Source organism: Patagioenas fasciata, chromosome 3, assembly GCF_037038585.1.
Source record: "Patagioenas fasciata isolate bPatFas1 chromosome 3, bPatFas1.hap1, whole genome shotgun sequence".
NCBI classification, from domain to species: domain Eukaryota; kingdom Metazoa; phylum Chordata; class Aves; order Columbiformes; family Columbidae; genus Patagioenas; species Patagioenas fasciata.
In genome coordinates this window covers 22,140,080-22,167,724 of record NC_092522.1, presented here as the reverse complement: position 1 = coordinate 22,167,724, position 27,645 = coordinate 22,140,080, and the positions used below count along the sequence as shown (strand labels likewise).

Below are 27,645 nucleotides of genomic sequence, written 5' to 3'. Positions count from 1 at the left end.
CACTCCAATGCCAATAACTCAATGTTAGTCTTGTAGCAAAGGTTGCAGTAGTTTGTACTGGCTAATACAGGACTACTTGCAAGGCTTCCCTAAACCTCAAGTTCAGCTAAGGAATCACTGAAAAGTTAGTAATCGCAATGCAGGATTCACCACCCAGCTAAACATCAGTATAATGTGCTTTGGTGCTTCTTGGCCTGCTGTTCTTCTCCTCCACCTTCCTTCTCCAGGCTATCTTGTCTGTCTTTTCAAGAAACTTGTTTTCTATTCTTCCTCGATGATCTCCAGGTCCCAAGATACTGTCTGTATTTTCCCCCAAAAGAGATCTGAAGAAAGGCTGCAATGGTTTTTATGTTTCTGCAGAGCCTTGTATATGAAAGCCTATACTGTAAAGACACATAGTCTCTACTGAATAAATGTACGTGCCAGGAATATGGTTAGTTTCTGTTATGTGAGCAAGGTTGAGCAAAGTTGAGGTTTGTTTTATTAGCAACAAAGAATTTTTCTGTCGTTTTAATATTGTATAGTCTGTGATATGAGAAGTCTTATCACCCTTTAAGTGTTAAGTTCAAAGGTTCGAGTGCAGAAGATTTTTTTTTTTCTGAAAAGAAACTCCTCACTGTTGTAGTTTAATGGTAAATAGCACTTTTAGCTTTGAATCGGCACTGGGGAAGTGTGATGTATTAAGACCATCGCAGGGTTGCAATTGTAAATGGCAATGGGATAATCTCAGGCATCAGCAATATTCCAGTATCCACAATATCCATCCAGGGTGAAAGCGGTGCTGCTGTGCTGCGGGCTCTCCTTGCTGGGCCAGGCAGAGCAGTGGAAGAGAACTCATGTCCTTGTGGGCCACCCGGGGCACGTGGGGGTTGCAGCGTTTTGTAGGGAAGCCAGGATCATGCTCTGGAAGCCAGAGAGAGGGAGGAGTATTCCCATCTGTGTTGCAGGTCCCTGCTGGCAGCAGATCCCAGGTTCCCAGTGGGATCACATTGACTGGAAGTGAAAGAGTGAGAAAGAGAATTGCATCTTCCCAAAATCTGTATCCTACAGACTTAACAGTGTTGCAATACTTTGTGGAGGCACAGTCTAGTACTCTGTGTCTGACGGCATCACCGAGAACTAGATGACATTGTGTTTGACCCATTAGTTGTTTTTCTTTGTGGTTCTCGCTGTGTTTTCAGACGTATTTGCAAAGCAGAATAGCTTCTTGGTGTATTGTTGCTTTTTAGGTACGCTTCAGTGGGATTGAGACAGAATTTCTTGACTTATTCTACAGCAGTGTGTTCATGGCGTAAGTAGTGAGGAGACGCTGTGAGACACTATTATACTTACCTCCTGCATGATGGATTGGTTATTCCAACCACAAGGCCCATTGAAGGGAGATCAGAAGATAATTGACTGTCAAGCTTGTGAGCAATGTTTAGGTCAATTGCTGCAGAGGTCAGTTTATTTGAACAATGAGCCCGTTTACAAAGGGTTACAGAATGCTAATAATAATCTTTGCTTTAATGGAAGTTATTAGCATTGTCAAGGGAGAATTAACATTTAAATGTTGAGCTTAAATATCTTTTTGAAATCTGAAGTCTCTTGGACAAAGAATTGCAATGAATATGAAAAATGTGAGAAAAAAATTCTAGAAAAATGCCAAAAGTCAATGCTTTGATTGCATGCCAAAAATAATTGATTCTTACCTCCAATTAGTCAGCTAAATTGCTACTACATGCATGTATTTATCATGTGCATATAGGTATGTTTGTTTTTTTCAAATTTCTCAAGGCTTGAGGAAATAACTTGATAGGAGTACATAGAATCATGACTGAAAGAAGTAGCATGACTGGGTTAATACTAGGGAAAAAAAGTCTTAGGTTGCTAGTAAGTAGAAGTTAAACTACTCAAATTACTGAGGCTTCTGTCCTGAATAGCCATCAGATCTGAGGCTTAGGAAACTGCTGGTCAGGCTCTGGAACAGCAATGGTCAAAATAAGGCCTTATTTATTTTCCATGGGGCTCACTGTACCTTTAGCAAAAAAAAAAAGAAAAGATAATTCCTTAACTGATCTGCTCACTTTGTGGCCACTTCAGGTACATGTGACTAACAGGAAAGCTCTAAGAGCATGATGGAGAACCAAACTGTTGGCTACTGCACATATTAGATCATGTAGGTACTACCTTTCTGGTTTCAAATCAAGCTTCATATCAGTGAGATTTCTGGTAAAAATCAGCCAGATTTCTAGGTCTATCTGTTTGTTGTCTTCACAGAGGGTGTTCTTTCTACCCCTTGGAGTCACCAGAAAAAGCTCACAGTCCTTCTTCCAGGAAAATGTTAGAAAGCACTGATTTTTTGGCATCTACACTTGCTGGACATCCCTCCTTCTCTTGCTAGTGGGAGCCTTTGAAAAGGGGAGGAAACCACTCTGCCATGCACACATGGAAATTAGTCTTTTTTTTTAATATCTCTTTGTTTTTGTGTCTATGTAGAAGAATGACACAGTGAAGCAGCATTGGTGGGAGTTGCCATGTCTTTCAGCCCTCCTGCTCTGCAAGAGCTCTTTGTGCCTCCTCAGTCATTAGTACATGTTGTCAAGGGACCTGGTTGACCTAACGTGTGATTTTGAGGGAGAGCTGGCACCAGGATGCTCGTTGGCTAAAGATGTCAGTTTCTGTGGTATTAGCCTTGAATAGTCTTTTGGGCAACTGGAGAACATTGAGCCTGTGTGCTACCAGACCTGCTGTAGCCAAAACTGGACCTATATGTAAGGAAGACAGATGCTGAAGGAGTCTGAGGAAAATTGGCAGGCAGCTTAGGAAAAAAAAACAACAACAACCTAGGTCTTGTTCCTATGATGGACAGGGTTGGAAGCCCAACAGAGGTTTGAACAGCCTTCAGAGGCTGTGGGACTGTGTCTAGTGTTAGGAAGTACGAGGTTCATTCAGGTAGGTCTGGGTGATATTTTGCAGACAGATGAGAGTGCGTGTGCTGGTTCATAACCTTCTGGTGGCAAAGCTGTACCCGCACCCAGTCCATGTGCCCTGCCGAAAGGGTTTGGCACCTGTAGCTAAGGCTCAGTCATTTCAGAGATGTTGTGGAATCTCCTTCTCTGCAGACATTCAAAACCCACATGGACACATTCCTGTGCGATCTGCTCTGGGTGAACCTGCTTTAGCAGGTGGGTTGGACTGGATGATCTCCAGAGGTCCCTTACAATCCCAACCATTCTGTGATTCTGTGATTACTTTCTCACCTGACTCAGGGTGTGCAAGACAAGGTGGGCTTGCAGAGCAAGTTCACACCTGCTTGCAAAACACTAGAAAACCAGATCCTTGAATGCTTGAATGGATCTTGCCAGTTGAAGAGAGAGACAAAGACCTCCCCAGCTCCCAGCCATTTTCCACTGCCTGAGTGGTTCAAAGAGGTGGTAAAACACATGAAATCAATTTCTTCTAATTGATCACTACACTGTGGGGAATTAGGAGACTGAATCCGTTCCATAATATACCAGAGCAAAGGGAACAGTCCATATACCTTTGATTTTTGCATTGGTTTTCATTCTTTTCCTGTCCTACACATTTCAAGTGGAGCATTTTGGAGCAGTGTTTCAGCAATAGCTTTTCTTTCTTTATGGTATTTGAACAAGCTAAACCAAGTTTAGGAAGAAAAACAGTTCCTCCATGTAATTGTTTTGCTTTCTGTTTCTCACGTGCTATCATACCCCTGAAGTGTTTGTGATGCATATTCCTTAAAGGAAAGCTTATTGCTCGGTTCCCAGTCCAAACAAGTGAGATCCTAAGAAACCTGGAGATTTCCAGAAGAGCATAAATGTAATTGCAATACTGGAGTAAATGTTCAAGTGCTATCCTTATGCCATCTCTGTATGAGAAATCCTGTATAGTTGGTTGTGGAAATCTGGTGGGGAGCTGGCTGTGGCCCTTTCTATATGAGTGCCACCTGAATAATGGTGATGAGGTGCGTGCCAATGGATGCAAAGCATATGGGGACAAAATCTATGTTAATCACGTGCTGAAACAAAAGTATCGTACTGTGGAAGCTACTGGGCTGCTCCAATTGAATATTTGTGGGATGTACAAAGCCATCTCTGTTTAGAGATTCTTCCTTGGCTGGAAGAAAAAGCATGGCTCATGTATGAGTCAAGATCTGTGCAAGATTCCTGGCTCATTGGGAGCCAGGGTGCATTGGAGTCCATGCAATATCTGTGGTTTTGTGTGCAATGAGAGGTGGTCTAGAGAAGGGGAGGAAGAAACAGCACGAAGATGCTGAAATGCAGGTAATGCTGTGAGTTTAGTTAGAAGCAATATGAGCAACCTGTACATTGCTATATCTGGTCCAGTTCATCCATCTCTACTTAATAGCCTTTTGCCTTGTGTCTGAGGAGTAATAAAATGTCTCTTATTTGATAATAGTAAATACCTGGTTGTTGTCTGTATGCTCAGATGTTTTCAATTTTTATTTATATATATTCTGTGTTTCTAAATTGAGACATTTCGGACATATGCATGTTCTGTAGTGTAAGAAAAATGTAAAGTTTTAGCATAGCCTCTTTAGTTTTTGCAAGCTTGTATGACTGCACAAAATACAAGCCAAAAGAGAAGCAAGGCTTAGATGCTTACATGATATGTGGAAGGTCATCACAGGCGGAAACAGAAGTGAAAGACAGAACTTGGAATATGGTAAACCCAGGAGTCTTGTTCCCATGTCCTTAACAAGGTTTGTGTAGGACAGGGTGAGTTTATCTTGCCTGTGTTCTGGGTACACATTGGAAGACTGAATAAGTTTCCATCACATTTGTTTTCATTTTATTTTTGAAAAAATGCAGTTGTTACCCGTTGTTTTACTATGTGTCTCAGTTTGGTAAACTTTTTATTCGCATCCTTAAGAGTAATGGATATCTTGCATACAGAGATGAACAAATGATTGTAGCAGTGGCTTCTAAGTTGCAAGGCAAGTTGCATTATGATACTCATTTGTGGTGTTGTACAAATATCTGTCTGTTCATCACATTGCCCAACACTAATGCATTTATATGACTACAAATTCCATTACTTTATGCAACTGAAAGGGCAGAGGACTTTGCCAGATAAGGGAGAAATCCCAGAGCATTCCTATTAAGAATGTGATGTCAGTCCAGAAAGGGATGGTATATCTTGTTTTAAACACTCAACAAACCGAAACTGAACAAAAGGAAAAATAATAAACTCAGCATGGCTCAAGTTCTGCTTCAGGGCAGAGGCAGATTGCCATAGGAAGGTAGAGGAATAATTGTCTGCTAAGCAAACTTCATTTCTGAAACAAGCATAGCTTCCAAAAATAATGATACCCAGACTATTCTTCTTCTACTCGCTGAAGAATAAAATGTCTTTTATGCTGCAGGAGGTTGTTCTACAAATAGTTTAATTGGAGATTAGCTTTCAAAATATTACCATAAATTATTTTTTAAGACAGTCAAGTGGGGCTTGGAAGTTGCTATGGTAGTATTAACGTCAAAACACTGCTAAAATCAGGGGGCATAGATTTACCAGTCTCGCAGTATTCAAGTGCCAGGTGCCCAACCGTGTTCATTGCTTAGAGAAAAGGCTCTCCTAGAAGCCTTCTACTTCACAAGCTGGTGGGAACCCGACCACAACTGAGAGGGTGACTCCTGATGGTGGATGTGGAGGAGGCAGCTCTTTTGCCTACCTGGAAGATCTCAGGTAGAGTGATACCGAGTCTAAGGGCAGTTGGGTCTGAGCAGGGTCGGTGAGTGAGCAACATGGAACCAGGAGGGCTGGAGCAGGGGTGAGGAGCTCTGGAAAGGCAGATTTAGGGATCTTTGAGCAGATGATTTGCTGTAAGCAAAAGCCGATGCCTCCCAACGTGGTTGCAAATGTGTGGCTCTCACTATGCCAGCTAAAGGTCTGAGTTCCCCAGCTTGACTTTTTCCAAGCTCTGCTGAACACAAGGTGGGACTGGAGAATATGTATGCAGGTGTAATATTCTGCATGTAGGTGTAATATTCTGCAAGTCCTGCAAATGACTTATGAGCCAGGGACAGGATTAGTGTGGGAGGAAAAGGAGAAAGAGGGAAAGAGGTCATAAGTGTAGTCTAGAATTGAGAAGGATTCATATAAGCAAAAATGTGAATCGTGTAGTGTTTTTCTGTTTCTCAACTAGAACAGAGTCAGCCTGGGGGAGCTGGAGCTGTCAAAGCCCCTCTGAAAATGCCTCCGGGTGCCCACTGCATCACTAGGTGGTTAGTGACACTCGGTGACACTTTGGCACCTCTGCTTTGCTACAAATGACATACAGTAATTTTTGAAAAATCCCTTCTTTGTGAATGAAGATAAAGACTGGGAGAGTGTTTTAATTTTGTGTATTTATTTTCCTGGTTGTTAAAGAGAAGCCTTGAAACATACTCGAGAGTGAAGTAGAATAATCAAGCAACTCATTGATCTAAAGTTAATCTGCTGCAACTGCCTCAGCAAATGCTAAAAATGGTCTCTTTTCCTCCTTTCTTTAACTGAGGAAACGGCTTCTGCCAATATCCCTCTAACACCATCAGCCCTTGGCGCTTTTGTCAAACACGCTCTGTGTTTGATCTGTGAACAGATCAAATGAAACTCATTTGTTGTTATTGTTTAAAATTAAGCTGTACTTATAGAATTACTGTGGCATTATCAGACCAGTTTCCTAGAACACAAATAGAATGAAAAACAAATATAAAAAAGAGGAAATTCTGTTTATTTTTTTTTTGTTTTAAAGCTCAGTGCTGAGGTTTGAGTCTCTGCTATTCTCAGTAGTGAATTATATTGTATCCTGCAAAGAAGCACCAAGAAGTGTCTTAAAAATGTTACAACCATTATACAAAGGTTCTATGTAATATACAAAGCATTCAAAATGTTCCCCAAATGCTTGAAAGGTGTGTTTCTGGTGCAAAAGAAGAGCAAATCATGCCTTTAGCTTTGAGCTCTGATATGGAATCTGTATAAACATGAGTGAGTCACTTAGACTGACTATCTGCTGCTCCATCTGCAAAATGAAGCTATTGAGTGTCCCAAACTACCTAAGGAAGCCAGAAGAGGTATATGTAGGCAAAATATTTTGGTACTGACCTGCTGGGTCAAAACAGGTTTTCTACCAAACCATCGGAAGTCAGAATTTTCTTATATGAGCACTCATCAATCCACGAAGTCATCTTGAAAATGTGCTATGGCTCACAACAATTATTTTCATATAATCTTAGAGCAATTCATGGTGGATGGGAGCATGGAAGGTCTCTAGTCCAGCCTCCTGCTCAAAGCAGAGCCAACAATGAGTTCAGACCAGGTTGGTCAGGGCTTTGCCCAGTCAGGGCTTGAAAACCTGCACATGTTCTCTTGGCCCCTGTCCCACTGCTGTGATGTTCTCACAGAGACTTTTCCCCACACTTACGTCCAGTTGCAACCTTGCCAGCTCCAATTCATGCCCATGGCTGCTGTTCTCCCACCACGCATCTCTGCAACAAGCTTCTTCCATCTACCATCTGTGATGTTCTCCATACAGCCCATGATGCCGTCGCCCATCTTTGCAGCCTCGGTGGCCCATGCCCAGCCTGCTGAGCCCCCAGACCCTTTGAGGAGAGCTGCTCCTGGTCCAGCAGTGCCCAGCCTGTGTTCCTCGGGGCTGGGGCTTCACTTTTGTCCCTGTTGGATTTCATGAGGTTCCCGTTGGCCTGTTTCCCTGGGCTGTCCTTGTCCCCCTGGATGGCAACCCTGTTCTCTGTTACACCAGCTGCACCCCTTGGTTTGTTGTCATCCAAATACTTGATTTTAAAACAAAACTTAGTCTAAATTGAAAAATAAATCTAAGTATCAGAGGCCATGTATTCATCCTCCATGAAATTCCACTGATTTTGCTGAATTTAGCAAGAAGTTTCTTTAGAAATGTTTTACAACGAGAGTTTTCCTTGAGTTTAAGGAAATTCACTGGTCTTCAAATTTTTCCTGTCTTTATTTTCAGCAGTGAGTAAACTTACCCCTCTAGCTCCTTTAAATCATATATACACCTGCCGGACCACAACTTTCTTCTGTTAAAAACAGAAAAGCAAACAAATATTACACTCCTCCCTACCTCTGCCATTTCAGGATAAAGTTAAGGTGCATAGAACATGTGCTCTAAAATAAAATTAGAGAAAAAGAAGAGCCAAGTCTGGAAAAATCAATACATTGACAGAGGAAACCTTGTTTGTCTGATTCTGCCAGAGGATGCAGGTATTAGGTTGTATCCCACTTGGTTTCAGGTTTTTTACTAGGTCTGTATTGCCTGGAGCTCAGCCACGAGTAAGATACAGGTAGAGATAATGCTTAAACCACACAGGAGATTTTTGTTATTTCTTCAGTAAAGTACGTCCCTGATGTTCAGCCAGCACATGGCAGCTTTATATATTAGCAAAATCTTTGGCTTTTGACCGTGCAGTGGCTATGGATTGTGTTGAATTTTACTTCACCTTCAACCTTGCAGGCAGGTATTGTGAGATGTTTTGCTCTTACTGCAAGACTGGAGAATGCTAAAATCGTGAATGCCACAGCATCCTGATGAACTCCCCAAATGAGTGTAATTCACTACCAATCTTAAAATACTATTCTACTCTAGAGAATGACTATTCAGAAAAGGTCCTTATTCAATCAATAGAGTAACTCCCCATATGCATTCAGACAGGTATAAAATCCATTAGTGACAATGTGATGGGTTTTATTGCTTCTTACTTCTGTTAACATCGCAGAAACAATTCAGCTTTGAGCAAGCTGGAATCTCCACCCTCCTATATTATATCCACCCAAACTAATAGCTGGCACAGCACAGAGGCTCTTGGGCACCTGAGTGCTCTCAATAGTGGCACTGTTAACCAGGTTCTGGTGAGCAACCTACCCTGACCACTGGAAGCACTGGGACAGCACAGGTTTTACTGAGACCATTATTTCAGTTTACAGGGTGTTTTACACTGTACAAGGACAGAAGAAACCCAGCTTAACTCTGATCCTAGGCTGTGTTTGCAGGTTAGGCCATCATTACCTTTGTCATTGTCCAGCTGAATACTGTTGCTGCATTAATGTAAAGTCTCATTATAACATTTTACATGGCTGATTTCTGTGCAGTAGACTTGTATTAAAAATTGGGAGGTGTCCTTCAGTTTGGTTAAGGAAGTGATCATTTGGATACTGACCTCCAACACCTGCAAAACTGGATGGAAAGAGAGAAGAGAACCTGTGTGTCTGCAGCATTCTGATCTGATTCTGTGGCTGGTAAAGATACAGCTTGAACCTATATTACTGGGAAAGCACCATTACCTAGAAGAGAGAGAGTTCAATTAAGGGGGAAAAAAAAGCCAAACAGATTATCTTAAAAAGTGTAGATGAAATTCTGAGCAATCTTGCTTATTTCATCCCGTATCAATTCTGATTGTCAGGTGTCAAGGTTTCACAAAAATAGACTTAAAAGTAGCAGTCTGGATTTTGATTACAGTACTGTGATTGACCTGTCATTGCTGATAGGTCTGTGATAAATACTTTTTAGACTACAATAGAAGTGGCATCATACTCTGCAGTTACTGGAAGTGAGATGATAAAGATCCAAGTCAGGGTTTCAGTCTGGATTTTGATTTGGCACACCTCAAAATTCAGGAGAGTTTGACTGAAGGGTTTTGATTTAGAGTCACTTTTAGTGGACAGGCTGTAGGAAGCTTCCAGCTCTATCTGGTCATTGCGGAACTGGCAGGTTTGGTGCTGCTGGAGACACAGAGGCTGGTGCCCTGGGAAGCAGGACAGGCTGCATTTCAGAATAGGAAACAGAGAGGAGGGAGGCAAAGTTGTTGGTGTTCCCACATGCAGGCCAGGATGCAACGGTCAGAAAGCAGAAGAAATACTAACAGATTAAAATGTAGAGCCAGGGAAGTGAAATTGCAGCTCAGGCAGTCTGTACAAGGAGATAATAATGTTAATTCCTGTGAGTAGTGAGCTGGATTCTGATCAACCTTGTATAAGCAGGTGTACTCCAGAGATAGTGAGTATCAGAAAAACAAGTTAATTACTATTTTTAGCAGTGGAATAAGGGCAGACTGGACAAGTTAGAACTATTTCCCTGATAAATGTTAGACTGGGGTGCTGAAGGAACACAAGCATCTGACATGGCAACTACTAATTGAAAACTCTGCATGAGCTGGACAGAGTCAGGTTTCATCCACAGGAGCCAGCCGTGTGCCCAGGTGGCCAAAAAGACCCACAGCATCCTGGTTTGTATTAGAAATAGTGTGGCCAGCAGGACTTGAGAAGTGATTGTGGCACTGTACTCGGTGCTGGTGAGGCCACACCTTGATTTGGGCCCCTCATCGTAAGAAGGACATGGAGATGCTGGAGAGAGTGCAGAGGAGGGTGATGAAGCTGGTGAGGGGTCTGGAGCACAAGTGTGATGAGGAGCGGCTGAGGGAACTGGGGCTGTTCAGCATGGAGAAAAGGAGGCTGAGGGGAGACCTTATTGCTGTCTGCAACCGCCTGAAAGGAGGTTGTAGCATGGAGAGGGTTGGGCTCTTCTCCCAAGTAGCAAGTGATAGGACAAGAGGAAATGGCCTTGAGTTGTGCCAGAGGAGGTTTAAATTGGATATTAGGAAAAAATCCTTCACTGAAAGGGTTGTAATGCACTGGAACAGGCTGCTCAGGGAAGTGTTGGAGTCACCATCCCTGGAGGTGTTTAAAAGGCATTTAGATGAGGTTCTTAGGGACATGGTTTAGTGCTAGAGTTAGACTATGGTTGGACTCAATGATCCTGAGGGTCTCTTGCAGCCAAAACAGTTCTATGATTCTATAAGAACATGCTCAGTCTGTCACCATGAAAATCTGTCTGCTCCTATACCCTGCCATCCCTCCAGTGTCCCTCAGATGCTCCAAACCAGGCTTTGTCCCTGCTAAATGCCAGGGGAGGGCTCCCCCCAGAGCCAGGCCTGCCTCTTGTACCAGCTCCCAGAGTCAAGAAAGAAGTTCCTTCTCAATGACATGAGAAATCCTCAGCCTCTTGTGCTTTGGTAGGAGCAGGGAATCAAAGAGGGAGGGGAGGGAAGGGAGAAAGCCTGTCTCCAGTACTTCTCTTGAGTAGAGGAAGGGAGGGGAATAAAGTAAAAACTGAAGCAGGTAGACCTAATTCCTGCAGACTGCTCCTAGCAACCCAGAAGAATAACTAAAGGACATCTATGACCAGAAGGCCATAATGGCTTAGGGACCTGTGAGGCAGAGGCAGACAGGCACTGAGGAGAACCTGGGAGAAAGAGAACATGCTCTTGATACTAAAATGTCTTACTAGGGCCCTTATTATGATCAAGATGTGGAATAAGTACCCTAGAGAAATCAGAGCCTGACCACCAAACTGTATTAGAGTTACCTTGATGGGCAGGTAGTGATCTACTGGTAAAAACCCTCTTACCATGCTCTGTTCTTTTGCATCATCTGCTCACCTCTGTATAATTCGGAAACTTTATCAAATTATTCACACACTCTGTTTGCAAGTTGCGATGTGTCCATAGGACTGTGGTCTCTTTCTCTATTACCTGCTCGTTGTCTTTACAGACTCGAGACACCCTGCTGAACCAGAGTCTCTTCTGGGATAAAGTCATCATGGGAGAAAAGCATGCTCCCTGCTTTTCTTCCTGCCTGGTTTTCTTTTAGTAAAAGGAACGGAAAGAAGGCTGACTACCTTCACAAAGTACTTTTTTTTTTTCTTTGGTAGGAGTACAGATATGTGACTCTAAGATTTACAACACATTATCTGAGTGGGTTGAATCTGGAGTGACTTTTGTCATGTGCAAAGCGGGAGAGTTTCCGTGTGTGTCTCAGGCCCATACGGTCATCACACAGCGCACAGATTAGAGGGAGAAAGATGCTCTGAAACAGCATTGTGGCATGAGCATGTGGCATAATGCAAGATAACTCTCTACAACAGTTTTTAATAACAAGCTACTTAATACAAATACTTATTCTTCATGTAATTTTATAGTTTCCCAGATTGTCTCAAACTGTAGTCCTGGGTAATGCATAGTCAGTTCATCAATGAATTCTGGAGGGCTAAGATGATACTGGCTGCTGTTTATTTCTACTTGCTAAGTGGTGTGAAAAGAACCTTTAAAGCACCCCAGATCCTCACCTGATAGTTTCTGTGACTGCTGATAGTGGGATATTAGACAGGCCTTGAAGAAGTTTATAAAACTGATTGTTTCAAAAGACTTCTCACAATTTGAAAGCAGAAATTATGAAAAGGCTGAGTCGTCTTTCCTCCCTGGCGGGACACACGCTTACAGAACGGTTCTCTGCACATGGATCAGCTGCTTGCACTGCCCGAAGCTAAAGGTGAGGCTAAGACTACAGGTGCAGGCAGATTCTAAACAGAAAGGCCTTTTTTTTTTTTTTCCCAAAGAAAAGGAAAATGCGTGGTTTTCATTCTGGAACTGCCTGCCAGTGTTAACAAGGAAGGGTATGGATATCAGGAGCAGTGGCACCGTTCTGGTGGGGATTCAGTCTGTTGTTGTAATTCCCACAGTGTGTTGTGCTGGCTCTGGCATGCAGCTCCCTCTCTGTCGATAAAAATAAAAATCCATCTGAAGTTTGTAGCCAATAGAGAATTTATTTAATTTGATTATTTTATTTTTAAAAATGAGTTTACCATAGCTGTGATTGTTCTGTTTTAGTCTTCACTAAATTTTCTAGAAGACCTCATTGACTCCCCAGGAGGTTTTTTTCAGACTGGCCAAGCTGAGGGGCTTCTCTGGTTCAGGGAATTCTCAGAGAGGTGCTTTGCCAGCTGCATAGCAAAGTTGTATCTTGTCAGATGAATAAGAATTAATTAAGTTGTTTTCTAAAGGCAGATTTTCCATCAGGAAATATCATTTGGAAAACTAGACTTCCTATGGCAATATATCAATTTACAGAAAATGCCGGGGTCTTTGTCAATCTGGGAGAAAATAAAAATGAAATGTTTTGACCTTACCACAATGAAGCATTTGGATCATTTACTTCATTTGCAATTATACTATAATATACTTTACTGTAAAATTGACATGAAACACTTAAATTTTAATGCCTTTACACAAAAGCATTTGCTCCCAAGCTGTTTTCCTATATAAGATTTTATTTTCAGGAAACTTCGTATTTATTCTTGCTCATTCCAACATGTGGAATGGAAAGAAAGGGAAATCATGGAGTTTCCTGCAAAGCAGAAATTCAGATTGCTGCTCGCATCCAGCACCTATTCAGTACCACCGGCGTTTGAAAGACCAACTGGTGCATAGCTGGAGTACCACACAAAGCAAACAAACAAAAACCCCAAGGGCTGAAATCTGTTCCCAGTAAATATTTGAGTAATTTCAAAGTATTCATCAACTGCGGTCTGTCCATGAACAATTTGCAAACAGCCAACAAGTGCCAAATTTCACAAACTGTTCATTGCAAATAGTTTGCCTCTTCACTGTGACTGAGATGTGTGCCATTAAGAAGCCAACTGTTCTTCTTAAACAAGCTTTTTACCCTCACCGTAGTAAAAAAACTATATGTGAGGAGCAGGCCAATAGAGTTTAAGAGAAATTATATTTTGAAAACCTTGCTTAGACATTTCTTCATAAAAATATTTACTGCTTTTTATCCAAGGATTCCCAAGCCCAGTGAGCATCATTACTTCCATTTTAGTAGCAGAAAAAATAAGGCAAAAGGAGAAATGGCACAATTTATCCTAGATCCCATGCAGATAAGAAGAGCTGGAAATAGAATTTACCTCCCTGGAGTCCCAGTATCTATGGGATGATAAGTTGGCTTTTATTTATAATGGGTATTAGTGTCATGCTCAGCACAGGAGGTGCTGTATAACTCAAAATTCAATGTAGCAGTCTCCATAGCAGACTTACAATAGAGGTCTGTGTACTCTTCCTTTTCTAGATGCAGAAAATGAGGCATATATTGCAAATTGATTTGCAGCATTTGGGGCTGGCAGTGCTGTCTCAGCCTTTTCTGGCCTCCTCTCAATTTGTTGCTCTTATCATCATCTCTAAATTCACATTTAGAGCATCTGCCGAAAGTACTTTGATTTCAAGGTGTGCATGCAGATAAAACATTCCACACTTGGAGACTAAAGGTAGAACAAAACAAAACAAAAAAAACCCCACCCAACAACTAAACAAAAAACCAAAACAAACAACCAAACAAAAAAAGCCCCAGTGCTGAAGCAGCTCCCTGAAAGTAGCTGATGATGATTGCTCCTTGATTATTGCTTAAGGACCAGTATTTGCAAGCACCTTATCCCAGGAGGACTTTCCTGGGGAATAGCCATGGGAGGAAGTCTTCTTGAAGAGGTGTTGTCTGCCATGACAAGTTGCCTGTCCTGACGGGTCTGGTGCTGAGACCGCATTATGATGACTGATGAGGCTGTCTGGAGCAGTTAACTCAGCCATTTGTAATCATTTCTCTTACAGGCCTTTCAGTAATCACTTCAGGAAATTCTTTTTGGACAATGCAGGTTCTGGGGAGAGAGAGAAGTGAAGTTATTTCTCTTTTGCAGGAAGGAATTTAGATAGACATAAACTTGGGGGAAAATGGAAAACAAAAATTGGTATAAAATCTTTTTGTCACTCTAGATATTCCTGCAAGGCTATTTTGTTTTATTTTTGTGTAGATTAAAACCCCATCCACACACTGGCTCTGTTCCAGATGCACAGAACTTCACAAGATAGAGTGAAGTAATTTGGCAGAGACAGGACAGATCCACCAGAAATGGGGACCTCTGGGGAGAAGGAAACAGTAAAGGTTGTTTTGTTTCCTAAACTTTGCTACCATTTTGTGATGTGAATTGGAGCAGGTTATTTAATCCCAGGGCTTCTTAGTACCCTTACACATAAGAGGTACATAATTCTGCAACAAATCCATCCTGTCCATTTTTTTCCCTGTGGTTCATGTCTTCTACGAGTTGTTTTACAGCTCCTTATGGGCCAGTTTTTCAGCCCAGCGTTTCTCCCCAGTTTTGCCCTTTCTGTGGAAGGCTGTAGCAGGATGTAGGAACATGTGCCAGAAGAAAGAGAAAGCTCCTGTTTTCTGCCATAGGCAGATGATAATAACCTGCCTCTTCCTATTCATCTTAGACTGTCTTGTTGAGTATTTGGATGGTCGTCTTTATACCAGAAGCCAAATATAAGGCTGAGTAGGGCTTCCCGGCAGCATGGTTTGCATCAGCAGAGATAACCTGAGCCATCCTGCCTTGAGCTGGAGCACCAGCTTTTGTAGCACTTTACTGAACCACCCTGGGACCATCCAGCAGTTGATCAGGGGTCTGGAGCATCTTTCTTATGAAGAGAGATTGAGAGAGCTGGGCCTGTTCAGCCTGGAGAAGAGAAGGCTGAGAGGGGATCTTATAAATGTTTATAAATATCTCAAGGATGGGTGCCAAGAGGATGGGACCAGACTCTTTCCAGTGGTGTCCAATGATAGGATGAAGGGCAACGAGCACAGACTGAAGCACAGGAAGTTCCATCTAAACATGAGGAGAAACTTCTTGACTTCGAGGTGCCAGAGCACTGGAACAGGCTGCCCAGAGAGGTTGTGGAGTCTCCTTCCTTGGAGACATTCAAAACCCACCTGGACACATTCCTGTGTGGTCTGCTCTGGGTGAACCTGCTTTAGCAGGTGGGTTGGACTGGATGATCTCCAGAGGTCCCTTCCAATCCCAAGCATTCTGTGATTCTGTGATCAGCTGCTCTACAACATCACTCACCTCTCATACCTGAATGCTGAGTGTTATTTAACTTTAAAGATCTTTGGAAAGCTGCTCTACAGAGCGAAAAATTGTACCACAGTGGTACAAAAAAACCTAAACACAACAAACAACAAAACACCAAACCCTAAAAAAAAAAAAAATCAATGTATCTGTTTCTCATTTTTTCTTTTGCACTTGAAAAATAGAATGAGTGACTTCCCTTTTACAACCTCTACTCATAGTCAAATCAGAGGTGTCAAAATGGGTGAAGACAGGAGTTTCTTGTGCCTCGCTCAGGTGCTTTATGGCCTTCATTTTGGCAGCACTTGCAGAACCTCCTTGAGAAGTACTTTCCCATCTAAATACCCCACAGTTGTAGTCAGAGATGCTGTCCTTTACCTTAAGCAAAATTAAATGTTGCAGTGAAAATAGACAATATAAGCACATTGGCATCTTTCCCAGTAAAGGGAATATGAAGTAGTTTTTCTTGTTAATGCCAAGACAGCTGTGTTTTAGATTGAAATAGTCATCTCACCCTTTTGCTATTTCTAGAAATAATGCAGCTTGCCTACCAATAACAAATGTCTAGTATTTTCTCTGGTACCAAAACACTCTGGACGTTTGTTGCTGTTCTGTAACACTATATCTTAACAGAAATGCCTAATGCAACGAATAAATGGATTGAACCATACAAATGGCAGGAATTCATAACTGTCACTGCTTCAGTTTGTGTCTGTTGTACATATGTAGGACTTCGTATCATTCCTCGGTGTTCACTTTATGTTTTGATACAGCAGGCATATCTTAAATGTTTGTTCTTTTAAAATGCCATCTTTGGATTGCAAGGTTTCAGAATTATTCCATGTATTGAAGCTGGAGAAAGCCTCTGGAGCTGCAGTGACCTTTCTAAAGGTGTTCCCACTGTCTGTGTGATACTGTTGAGGCACAGTTTCTATGGGAGACATCACTTGAGGAATTCCGCCTGTTTTGTACAGAAAGTTTCCAGTTTTTACCCGAAGTTCCTGTATTTTATTTCCTTTGCTTGTGGCCTATTTTAAATGTGAAGGGGTGGGGATGTCTGATTTAAAAAAAAGCCTCTGGATTTCTATTTCTGTATGTAGGAACGTTATTGAGCCTTTTGCCAGCATTATCTTTCACGTGAGCTTGTGCAATAAGCATAGAATTTCCTTCCTTTCACAGAAGCAATAATAGTAATAATGATAGTAATGAGGAAAAATAAGTCTGACTTATGCCTCTGCTGTTGCTTTCTTCCAAACAACCAGTATTTACTGGCCACCATTTGCAGCTGGCATTGCTGAATGGCTCCAGGCAGCGAGACACGGCCGGCTTGTTCCTGAGGTGGGCTGATGCCAGGTGGTGGATGGGTGACTGCTCTGGACATCGTTTTTGAGGAGGAAGGATGGTGCTCATGTCCAAAAAAATTTTTTTTTTTTCACACAGAAGGAGGTATATATAGTAGTATGGAATGCTGGAGAGTTGGGCGGGGAAAAAATTTAATGAAATATAACAAGGAAAAGTGTAGAGTCTTGCATCTGGGTAGGAACAACCCCAGGTTCCAGTATAAGTTGGGGAATGACCTGTTAGAGAGCAGCGTAGGGGAAAGGGACCTGGGGGTCCTGGTGGACAGCAGGATGACCATGAGCCAGCACTGTGCCCTTGTGGCCAGGAAGGCCAATGGCATCCTGGGGTGTATTAGAAGCGGGGTGGTCAGTAGGTCAGAGAGGTTCTCCTTCCCCTCTACTCTGCCCTGGTGAGACCACACCTGGAATATTGTGTCCAGTTCTGGGCCCCTCAGTTCAAGAAGGACAGGGAACTGCTGGAGAGAGTCCAGCACAGGGCAGCAAAGATGATGAAGGGAGTGGAGCATCTCCCTTATGAGGAAAGGCTGAGCGAGCTGGGTCTTTTTAGCTTGGAGGAGACTGAGAGGTAACCTCATTAATGTTTATAAATATGTAAAGGGTGAGTGTCACGCAGATGGAGCCAGGCTCTTCTTGGTGACAACCAATGATAGGACAAGGGGCAATGGGTACAAACTGGAACACAGGAGGTTCCACTTAAATTTGAGAAGAAACTTCTTCTTAGTGAGGGTGACAGAGCACTGGAACAGGCTGCCCAGGGGGGTTGTGGAGTCTCCTTCTCTGGAGACATTCAAAACCTGCCTGGACACCTTCCTGTGTAACCTCATCTGGGTGTTCCTGCTCCGGCAGGGGGCTTGGACTGGATGATCTTTCGAGGTCCCTTCCAATCACTGACATTCTGTGATTCTGTGCAGGGAATGTGAGTTCTTCGGAAAACCTGGGTAAGTCAGCTGGAGTGAAGGTTCTTCCTAAATTAACTCAGGCTGAACTGGGACCTTTAAATTGCCTCTTGCATTTGTATTAGGAACAACAGGAAAAAAGTTTGTCCTTCCTTCTGATACACAGTAGATGTGTGAAAACGAATTGTTTCCTCTCCACCCACATCCAAGCTCCATGCTGCAGTGCAGTGGAAGAGAGGGTTTTAAATGCTCAGGTACTGTGTGACTGTAGATGGATTTGAGTTGGAAGGGGGGCACTTGGTTGCTACATATGAAAGAAAAAATGTTCCCTAAATTTTGCTATGGGTGTCTCCAGAGCCAGAGGTACTGACACGGCATGGAAGTGTGAGAGGAGAAGTGAGTTACCACCATTTTCATCCTGATCAAAGAAGAAGTCTTTAAAAGGTGATGCAGGCTGCCTGCTCCGAGAGTGAAAAGCCTCCTGCAGACCACAAAGATTCAGATCTGCACTGAAACCTTCAAGCTCTTTGAGCACTGAAACCCCAACATTTAAATGTTCAAGGAATTTTTGCCTGTGTCTTTGTCTACTGACACTTTAGAAATATGGAGACAGAAACAAGTGAGTGCTGAATGCCACACCTTGAAAACAAGAGACATGGATCAAAAGGCAGGTGTTGAGAAAAATATGGGCTTGTATTAAAATTTGCAGGGACTGTGGGCCACTGAATATCTAAATAACTGCAGCTGTGTTAAAGTGATAACTACTTGGTGATGTAAGTTTGTATATGCATTCTGGTTTAGTACACAGTCAATATAGCACAAAAGAGAGTTTTAAGTGTGTAAAGAGCAGGAGGTTGTTTCTTGGTTTGGTTCTTTCTTTTTCCTTAACCACACTATTTAAAATGGTACAGGAAGTGCAAATCTGATGAGAGACTCCAACTGGGTGTGTGTGTGTTAAATATGGAAGTAGCTATGCAGAAATCCAAGGTAAATGTACTATATGGTCTGAAGTCAGTGTGTGTAATGAATTATTAAAATGCTGTCAAAACAACTAATTTTTTTCCTTGAAAGCCTAGCCACTATTCTCCTAGGGTTTACGTTAACTGGGTACAGACTAAGGGAAAGTGCATGTAGAGTAGTCATCTGAGACAGGCAAAGAGGTGGACACTGAGAGTGCATGGAATCAGGACCCGAGTTGTGACAGATGAGAATCATACTGGTATAGCAATCATATTGGTATAGTATGATATATATTGTATATATACTGTTATAGCAATCATACTGGTATAACATGGTGTGTGTATATGTAGTATATATACTGGTGTAGCAATCATATGGGTAAGTAACTACTCCAAGGTCACACAGAATGTTAGGGATTGGAAGGGACCTCGAAAGATCATCTAGTCCAATCCCCCTTAGTAGAAAGGTTGCCAGTTTCACAGACTTCATCTCGCGCTTTCCTGCCGTCTGCAGTGTCTGGAGGTCTCTTTGTACTGCAGGAAAGAGCTGGACGTAATAGCTTCTGGTTTTCACTGCAAACCTGGTCAGTAATTCAGATGCAAGTCCTATCCCGTGTTGAAATACTGCAGCCCCACAAAGTCACCATCCCAACACTCCTTTTCCAGTTGTGATCATAAAATATCTAAAAGCTGATATAATGCACAAGCATTTAAAATGCTATATGTGTTTTTGTACATGGAACTTTGCAGCTGAAGGGCTTTTCCCCTTTGTTTCGCCAAGCTGCAGGCCAGGCAGGCAGGAAAAGCATGTCCCTTGCCACCGTCCTGCTGGTAGCCTCAGCTTTTGAGGGGACAAACCCAAGATGAGAGCAGCTGAATTACTCATCCCCAGTCCTGTGTTGCCCACAGAGATGCTTAATTGTGCTGTAAAAGATTATTACAGCAAAGATCAGTCTGCTGTTGGATTTTTTTAAAGGTTTCTTGTATGCACACGGATAAGTAACAACTTTAAGCCATTCCTAGTCTGAGCTTTAATTGAGACCCTGAGCTCTTTGTCAGTGATTCATTGGCATTTTGTGGTGTCTTACCAAGCAGGTCTTCAGCAGCTGTCGAGCACCTGAGATGCGGCAGTATGCTGTAGGTGGCAGTGTATTTTTAAACTATATTAGTTGAGCTGGGGAGAATATATGCTTGGTAATTTTTTTTTTTTTTTAATGCTTTTTGCGTGCCACTTGCTTTCAAAGTAGAAATTAAAATCTTATATTTTACAGTATACAGGCAAATACTAAGAAGAATTCACAGAAAGCAATGAACAATATTGTTTTCCTGCATTTTCCTGCATTTTTAACAGAAAAATGTGGATTACCTGTTCCCCTCCCCACTCCCCCCCTCCACAACTGCAATGAGGAGCAACAGATCGTACTTTGTTAATATTTCCCTGTCGCAATGCCTTGGTGGAGTTGTAATTTGGGTATTTTGTGCTTCTCGCATAGCCAAGGTCTGCTGATCAGACCGCATCTCGCAGACATAGCACAGGCTCTCCTTGAATCAGTAAATGTCTACGGGATATGGCAGTTAGAGAGACTGCCTAGTCAGTAGAAAAGAATGGGGCTGTGGAGTACATGTTTACTGGTTTGAATGAGTCAGTTTTGAGGCATTTGGGTTTTTTCAGTCAGAAGTTAATATTCCCTGTGAAAAGGAGACGGAAAAAAATGCATTGCTAACAGAGAGGGGTTAAAAGAAAATTTTAAATAAGCGTTACAAAGACAGGGAAAAAAGTAATCAGGGCCAGAAGGATAGCACAGTTGTTGAATTAAATACACTTCTATTAGTGACACATGCTTCGTGTACGGGAAGTGTGTGCTGTTCCCAAATTTACTCATCCAGCATCTGCCAGTCAGCGTTGCTGATGACTTCTCTGCCTCATGCAGTACGTCTGGCTGAATCCACTACCCACAGGTCCACTACAGCCCGCTAAATGCAGATTTCTTCTCCACAGCAATCCAGCACAGGGTTGGTCACACACAGACTATCGTTTATTCGCACTCATCAGGCTTTCAATATGACATAAAATCATTGTAACGTAATGAATTATTAAATACATTTTCCAACTGAAAAACAGAAACTTGACAGACTGTCAGTGAACATTTTTGTACTTTAGAAAAGGTTTGTATAAAGAAGCCCTGGAGTACATCCCCCCATTAGTGTAAGTAAAGCTCACCAATTATTCCGAACAAGAAACTGCGTGGAATGAGCTTGTCCTTTGCCTTGTTCTCCAGCTTGACTATAAACAGAATTTGAGTTTTGCTTCTGAATGTCCCTTAAAGAATGATTTGTATGAGCGTAGTTGAGTCTGTGGATTATTCACAAAGTGTTTACTTGGGCGGTTTGTTGGTTTTGGTGCTGCTTGGTCACTTTGATATAATGTGTTCTTTGTGCTTTCATGGATCACTGACTAAGTTTGTAGACAGGAAGAGGGGAAAAATGAAAGTTTCTAAGAGGCTGTATGAGCAGTGTTAGTGTGACTGTGAGGATCTGTTGTGAATTTGAGAGCTTACAGGGATTTATCTTTCTTTTTCTTTCCCCGCCCCCACCCTCTGGTTGCATCCCTTTACCTCCCAAAAACTGGTACCGAGAGCTTTTGTGTAGCCAAGAGCAGAGTGTACGCTCTCAGGTGGGCAGAGGCAAGCCTGAACATTTTGTTGGTCATAGCCAGCCAGGGCTACAGAAACGCCAGGGTCCTGAGAGACCTTGTGTGAGATGGAGATGTTGGGTTTCAAGGTGGTCTTGGATCTCCCACTTCCCAGGCTGTCCTTGGCCTACAGCTGGTTCATAGGAGACATCTGCCAAGTTTTCCATAACTGGGCCAGTCAGCTGACTGGAAGATATTTTTGTTTTAATGAAATGAGGTTGGCTTGGTCCCACCTAGATTTGGCCTTTTTTTTTTTATTTTAATGTAAAAGATAACTGTGTAATATCCTTTCTGTAGAAAATTGCTACCTTTTACTTAGAACTGGAATGACCTTTTCTGAAATGTCAAGTTAGCCCAGAGACTGGAAAATCCAGACCTTAATGGAGGCTGTTTCTAAACACATCATTGTAGTATTTGCTAATAGCTACTGTGTTGATTGCTGTTGTAAAGCAGAGCCACAGGTACTACTAATGTTTATTTCTGGTTTCAACACAATGAGATATGAATGATTTTGAGACATTTTTCCAGATGTAGATGTAGCTGAAAGTACATTTTTATTTCAGTTATTAACTTAGACATCTGTTGCAAGTCTGAAATCTAGAGGACAGGTACATGCAGGTTTGTCACCTCAGATTCACCACTAGCTTACACCCCAAGCATAAAAATATTAGGTTGCCTGCATTAGTTCTCACTATATTTTTAGTATTTTTATTGTAAAACATTTCCATCGTGTTTTGCTGCTAGGACACAGAATTTATGAGGACCAGCTCTGAAAAACTGGGAATAATACAGGTCAGCAAAGTGAGACAGCTTACCCACTGAGTAGTGAAGCAATATCCAAAGGCAGTGATAAGCACTATTCAGTTAGATGGAGGTGCACTTTTTGGTTAAAAAAGGCATTGGTGTTTTGATAAAAATGTAGTTACATTTCTGAGTTGCACGGAACTTTAGAAAACTACATATGTTAATTGCTGGGAATATTTCTTCCTTCTTACAGAAAAGGAAAAAAAAGGAGGAAATTTGGCTTGATTAAAAATGACTGAAGTAGAATGCTCCTCTTGGTCTTCCATTTGCATGTGAACATGCAGGGTTATTCTATTAAAGAGGTATTTTTCATTCAAATAATACATAAATATTTTATTTAATGAATCTGTGGCCTTGAGGCTTGACTTCAATACACATGAGCCATTTTCTGGGTTTTTTTTACCAAAACTCTTGGTGACCTGCATGAATTTCATGCCCCCTAAGGAGATTCCTTTGCACAAGTTTAAAAACAGAAATGTCAAATGTTCTCTTCAGGTGTGTGTTTCTAGCTGTGATGGAATACCTTGGGTCTGGATCTGGCCCTGGATATTCCTTTAGGCAGGAATATCTAAGAAACCTCTGTTGTACCTTGCCATACTTCTGGCTACTGAAAATGGAGCTGTCAGCTTCCAGTTACTAATCCATTAAATATTTTTTGGAGGTTCAAGTTACTGTTGACAAGTGACAGAGCACCCTGGTACGAACAACCTGAACGGGAAGTTAGCATATTCAAAAAGGAGACAAAATTTTCTTTGTGCTTTTTGGCTTCAGTATAAATTGTTTTGGAGAGGGAAAAAAAAACCCAAACCTCTATTTTGTAAGATGGCTACAGTGTAGTCTAGATTTGCATTACCCTCACTGCACAAGAAACATTTGTTTAGCTGATATAGTCTTCTGTAATTACCTTTCTGGACGTAAAATGCCCTGAGGGTGGAAGAGGAAAGGTCTTTCCTTCTCCTAACCTATAGCTCACTGTGAAATCAAATCATTCCTCATTGTGAAGAGTAGCCTCGTGGCTATACAAAAGCCTTTTACCCAGCATCTTTCTCTGCAGATAACTTCATTGGGAAAGATTCATAACTTCTGATACAATCTTCTTGTCTTCAAGTTCAGACCAATAGCCCAAGCAAATCATCTGAAATTAAGTTCCAAAATTAATCCTAAAGAATATGAGAAAAAGGAGTTCTTAGGTTAAAATGAATTGAGCTGAATCCATTTCATTCTTTAAATATAGAGAAAAACTTTCTGTTTTATCATGTTATCTCTTATGCATCTCTTGGTGTTGATAGAGAGGAGGTTCAGCTGTCTGGACAGTCCTGTCTTCCCTGTTCACATTTTCAAATTTATTTGACTCAATTTTTATGCTTATTGGTGACAGAGGAAACATTTCAGCTCATGCTGAAGGCAGGCATGATTTCTGATGAATGCTATGTGTAGTGCATTGCAGTTGCCAGACGGATTTTTCTAAAGGTGAGGAGGGCTGGGGAATTTGGGGTGCTGCAGCTGATCGTTGTGTTACTGGCTCCCAGGTAAGGCTGGTCAGGGTAGCAGCAGTGATTTAATTTCAGGTTCTGTGACTGCAGCGTTAGGGAGAGAAATACATGGTGGGTCTTTCTCTCAGATGATTTTTCTATGGGAACAGAGATGGGGGAGCAGGTTGGTTTTTCACGTTTGTGTGAAGTTTTCACAGATTTCTGACCCCAAGGCTTGGCTCTCTGGCCGTACTAAATGCATGACATCTGTGTTCGTTTGGGCCTGTTGGGAGTGAAGAAGCCCCAGAGTTCTTGTCTGTGGAAGACCTGTGATCTGTGTTTAGGATATTAAATCATTCCCCATTTGGAGAGTCACTGGGTACAGACATTATATTGATATCGGTCAGACATCTCACATCAGGTGAAACACACGTTGCTTTTAAAATTAGCGTGTTTCAGGAACTAATTTTTAACGTTATTCTTTTAATTATTGTATTAGCATCAAATTGATGCACATTTGTAGGAAAAATAATCTGCTTTTAGAAACTGTTATAACTATGGTAATGAAACCTGACATTGCTTGCCACAACCAGCTGTTATCAGGGGCTACTGAAAGACATGTCAGCTATGTCTTGATGTTAGGAAAGAAAAACCAATATAAAGGTGATTCTATAGTTTCTTATCTCTTCATCATTCACAGTTGAAGGCAGGACACCAGGTTTGATAACTACCCTCATAAATCACTGGCCTGATCTTCTATAGCTACATTCCAGACAACAATAGAGGATATTTAGTTATTGTACCGTAACTTAGTGTAGAGACCAGGTTTAATTGAGACATTAGGGATATTAAATTTCTGCCACTCTAGAATGGTTTACAATACAGTGTGAAGTCCGTTCTTGTCCTTAAGATTATTGCTCTAAGCCATGAGCAGGAGTTACAGCTCTTACACAAGAACAGTTATTTTTCTCTTGTTTTTTCTCTCATTACACAGTTACCGGAGTGTGCTAAAAAGGAGATCACACTGAGGATGAGACAGGGCACAACTGACACTTGGTATTTAAAGCTTCTGACAAGTCTCTCTGAAATTTTCAAGTTTTTCTTCAGTAGAAGTGGGAAACAGGGCTAAGCAGAGCTTTAACAGAATCAAAGCAGTGTTTTCCCCAAGGCTTCAGCCATTTTCCGTGTTTACTGTTATCCTCTTAAATGTGTCTTTTATTGTCCATTACTATTTATCCATTCAAAAGAACAATTCTTCAGCACTCTGAATTATTACTTTAAGTCAGTTAATTCCTATTGTTACTGAAAATTTTACCAGGCTTTTATTGGGACATATTATCAAATTGTTTCGCTGTTATTACAGTGAAGCTTAGCATTGCGCCTAAACTAAAAGAATTAAAGTAAGCAACTATAGTGTTCTTGACAAAAATATTCTTTGATAGATCAAAAAATATACTTTTTATTTTCTTTTTGCACAATAAATACTTTGTGGCTTCTCTGAAAAATCAGAAGGTATCAGCAGTCCAGAGATTTATTTTGTTCCATCAAACAAACCGTCCAAACACAAGTTTTACCTGCCTGTATTTCTACAAAGTTAAATCCTACCTTTCCCCTGGGGACCTCGAAAAATGAGACGAAAATACTCAAGATCCTGCCATCTTCAGAAAATCCAACTTAAACATTCACAGGGAAAATCTGTGGTTTCAAAGCTTACAGAGTTCTGCTTTGCTCATTGACCTTTCATATTATTTCAGATACTGTTTCTCTTTGCACCTCTAGGACCATTGTGGTCTTGCAGAAGTAGTGCAGGTTTGTGTAGATCCTTACCTGCCCTGGGTCGCTGTTGTATTCCAGTTCCCAAATGCATCCTTGAGATGTACTGGGTTGTCAAACAGAAGCTGGTACATGTTTGCCTGTTCTGTGTAGGGATCTCCACATCCTAACAAAACTTCTAACAGAACGGACCAAAAGACCAAGGAGAACTTAGAATCACTATGAGAATAAAGTTGTCAGTTTTTCTAGTTGGTGATAATTTTGCTATGTAAAGCAATTTATTTCCTGTCTCCCTGTGCACATGTGTATCAGGAAGGAAGAACTGACCGAGAAGTAGTTGAATATTGGTGCTTGTTGCATATGGTCTATGAAACTGTTTAAGATCTTTGTGCTTGATGTGTAGTATATGAAACAGTTATGTCATACATAACATTTATTTTCCTTTTTTTTTATGAAAGGTCTGAGCACGTCTGATCTCCTAGCAAACAGCCCTCCTCTTCCTCCTGGTTACTCTGCTTGGAACTTGACCTGGGTCATGAGAGATACATCCCCTGTCTTCTCCCACAGAGGACGACATAGTGAGTAGCATTTGTGTGTTATCCTCAAGAGGCTGTAGCTAATTGCCTATGGATAATACTGGAGCAAAACAAAACAAGTCAAATGATAAAGTATCCAAACCATCAGCCCCTGAGGGCACTAATAAATCTTACTACCCCTTCCCAGCCACCCCTGGGACATTTCCTCACCCTGGTCATGAGCTCAGGAGCCCCGCGTCAGTCCAGCCTGGGGTCAGCCTGACGTCCTGATATGGCCTTGGCCCATCACCATTTCCATGGAGGTGCTTGGTGGCCTTGGCTAGTCCAGCCTGCCCTGTTCCCTCACAAACAAGGTCCCTGACTGTAACATTAGGGTGCTGTGCTGGAATCCAATGATGATATAAAAAGAAGAGGTGTGTATCCAACCTATTTTTTCTTGACATCTCCTTTTGTAGTTCCCATCCCTTCCAAAATCTGGGAATCTGTTTTTGTCTTTTCTCTGGTATGACCTATTTACTGACTAACCACAGCCATTCCACTGTGAAATACTATGGTCATAGTTAGGACCAGACTGCATAAGGCAATATCTAATATGCAATCCAGAAAGTGACTGAAGTAGAATATATCTACTATATATCTACTACCAGTCTCTATGAGGGGAGATAAGGTGCTGAGAGGCTAATAAGATTTACTCACCCCAAGCCTGTAATTATCTGCTTGAGGGAAAAGTTTGACCTACCTGTATGAAGGAGTCCCATATTTCTTCAAATTTATGTTGCAGCCTTTTATGTGTGCAATATATATTCTTTCTACTGGCATACAATATCTGCTCCTAGCTGTTGTATCTGTTTGAACGATGAGGACACACCAATTTCGTTTTGGAAGGGACGGTAGTACAATCTTTTTCCCTCACTTGGCTTTCTCAGAAGTTGCAAGGATGATTTTTAATTTATCCTTTATTACTTCTTCCTAAACTCTTTCAGTTTCTCAGTAATACAATTCAAAGGGAAGTCTTTGTTCTTAAAACCTAGAAGCATTGATTCCATTTGACAGCATCACATGGAGATAAATGTACTGCATCTAAGCAGAAATGATTTATTATTATTTTAGCTGGTTTCACAAGACCAAATTCTACCATATCCCAACCATCTGTTTTGCAAGGAAAGGCAGAAATTTGATGAGGTGTTGCACAAAATACAGTCTTCACTCAGGACAAGTCTAAAACGTTTTCTCCCTCAGTAGTTGTAATGTGGGACACGTACCTTGAGCTACTGGAGAATCTTGAAGATGGGAAGGAGTATTTTTTTTTTTCCCTAACTTTGCACTTGAATGTTTCCAAAAGTTGGCAGAACCTCTTTTAAATTAAAAGGGTGGGAGTAGCCCTCA

The 27,645-nt window shown here is 41.6% G+C and overlaps 1 protein-coding gene across 1 annotated transcript in view; it reads left to right on the top strand.

Moving 5' to 3' along the window:
- The window catches only part of LOC136100192 (ALK tyrosine kinase receptor-like), a 339,835-nt gene that overhangs the window by 63,638 nt on the left and 248,552 nt on the right, over nt 1-27,645 (top strand). The window contains exon 3 of the mRNA XM_065835062.2: nt 26,182-26,301. Within this exon, the coding sequence (XP_065691134.2) occupies nt 26,182-26,301 (120 nt within the window). The remainder of the gene's footprint in view (nt 1-26,181; nt 26,302-27,645) is intronic.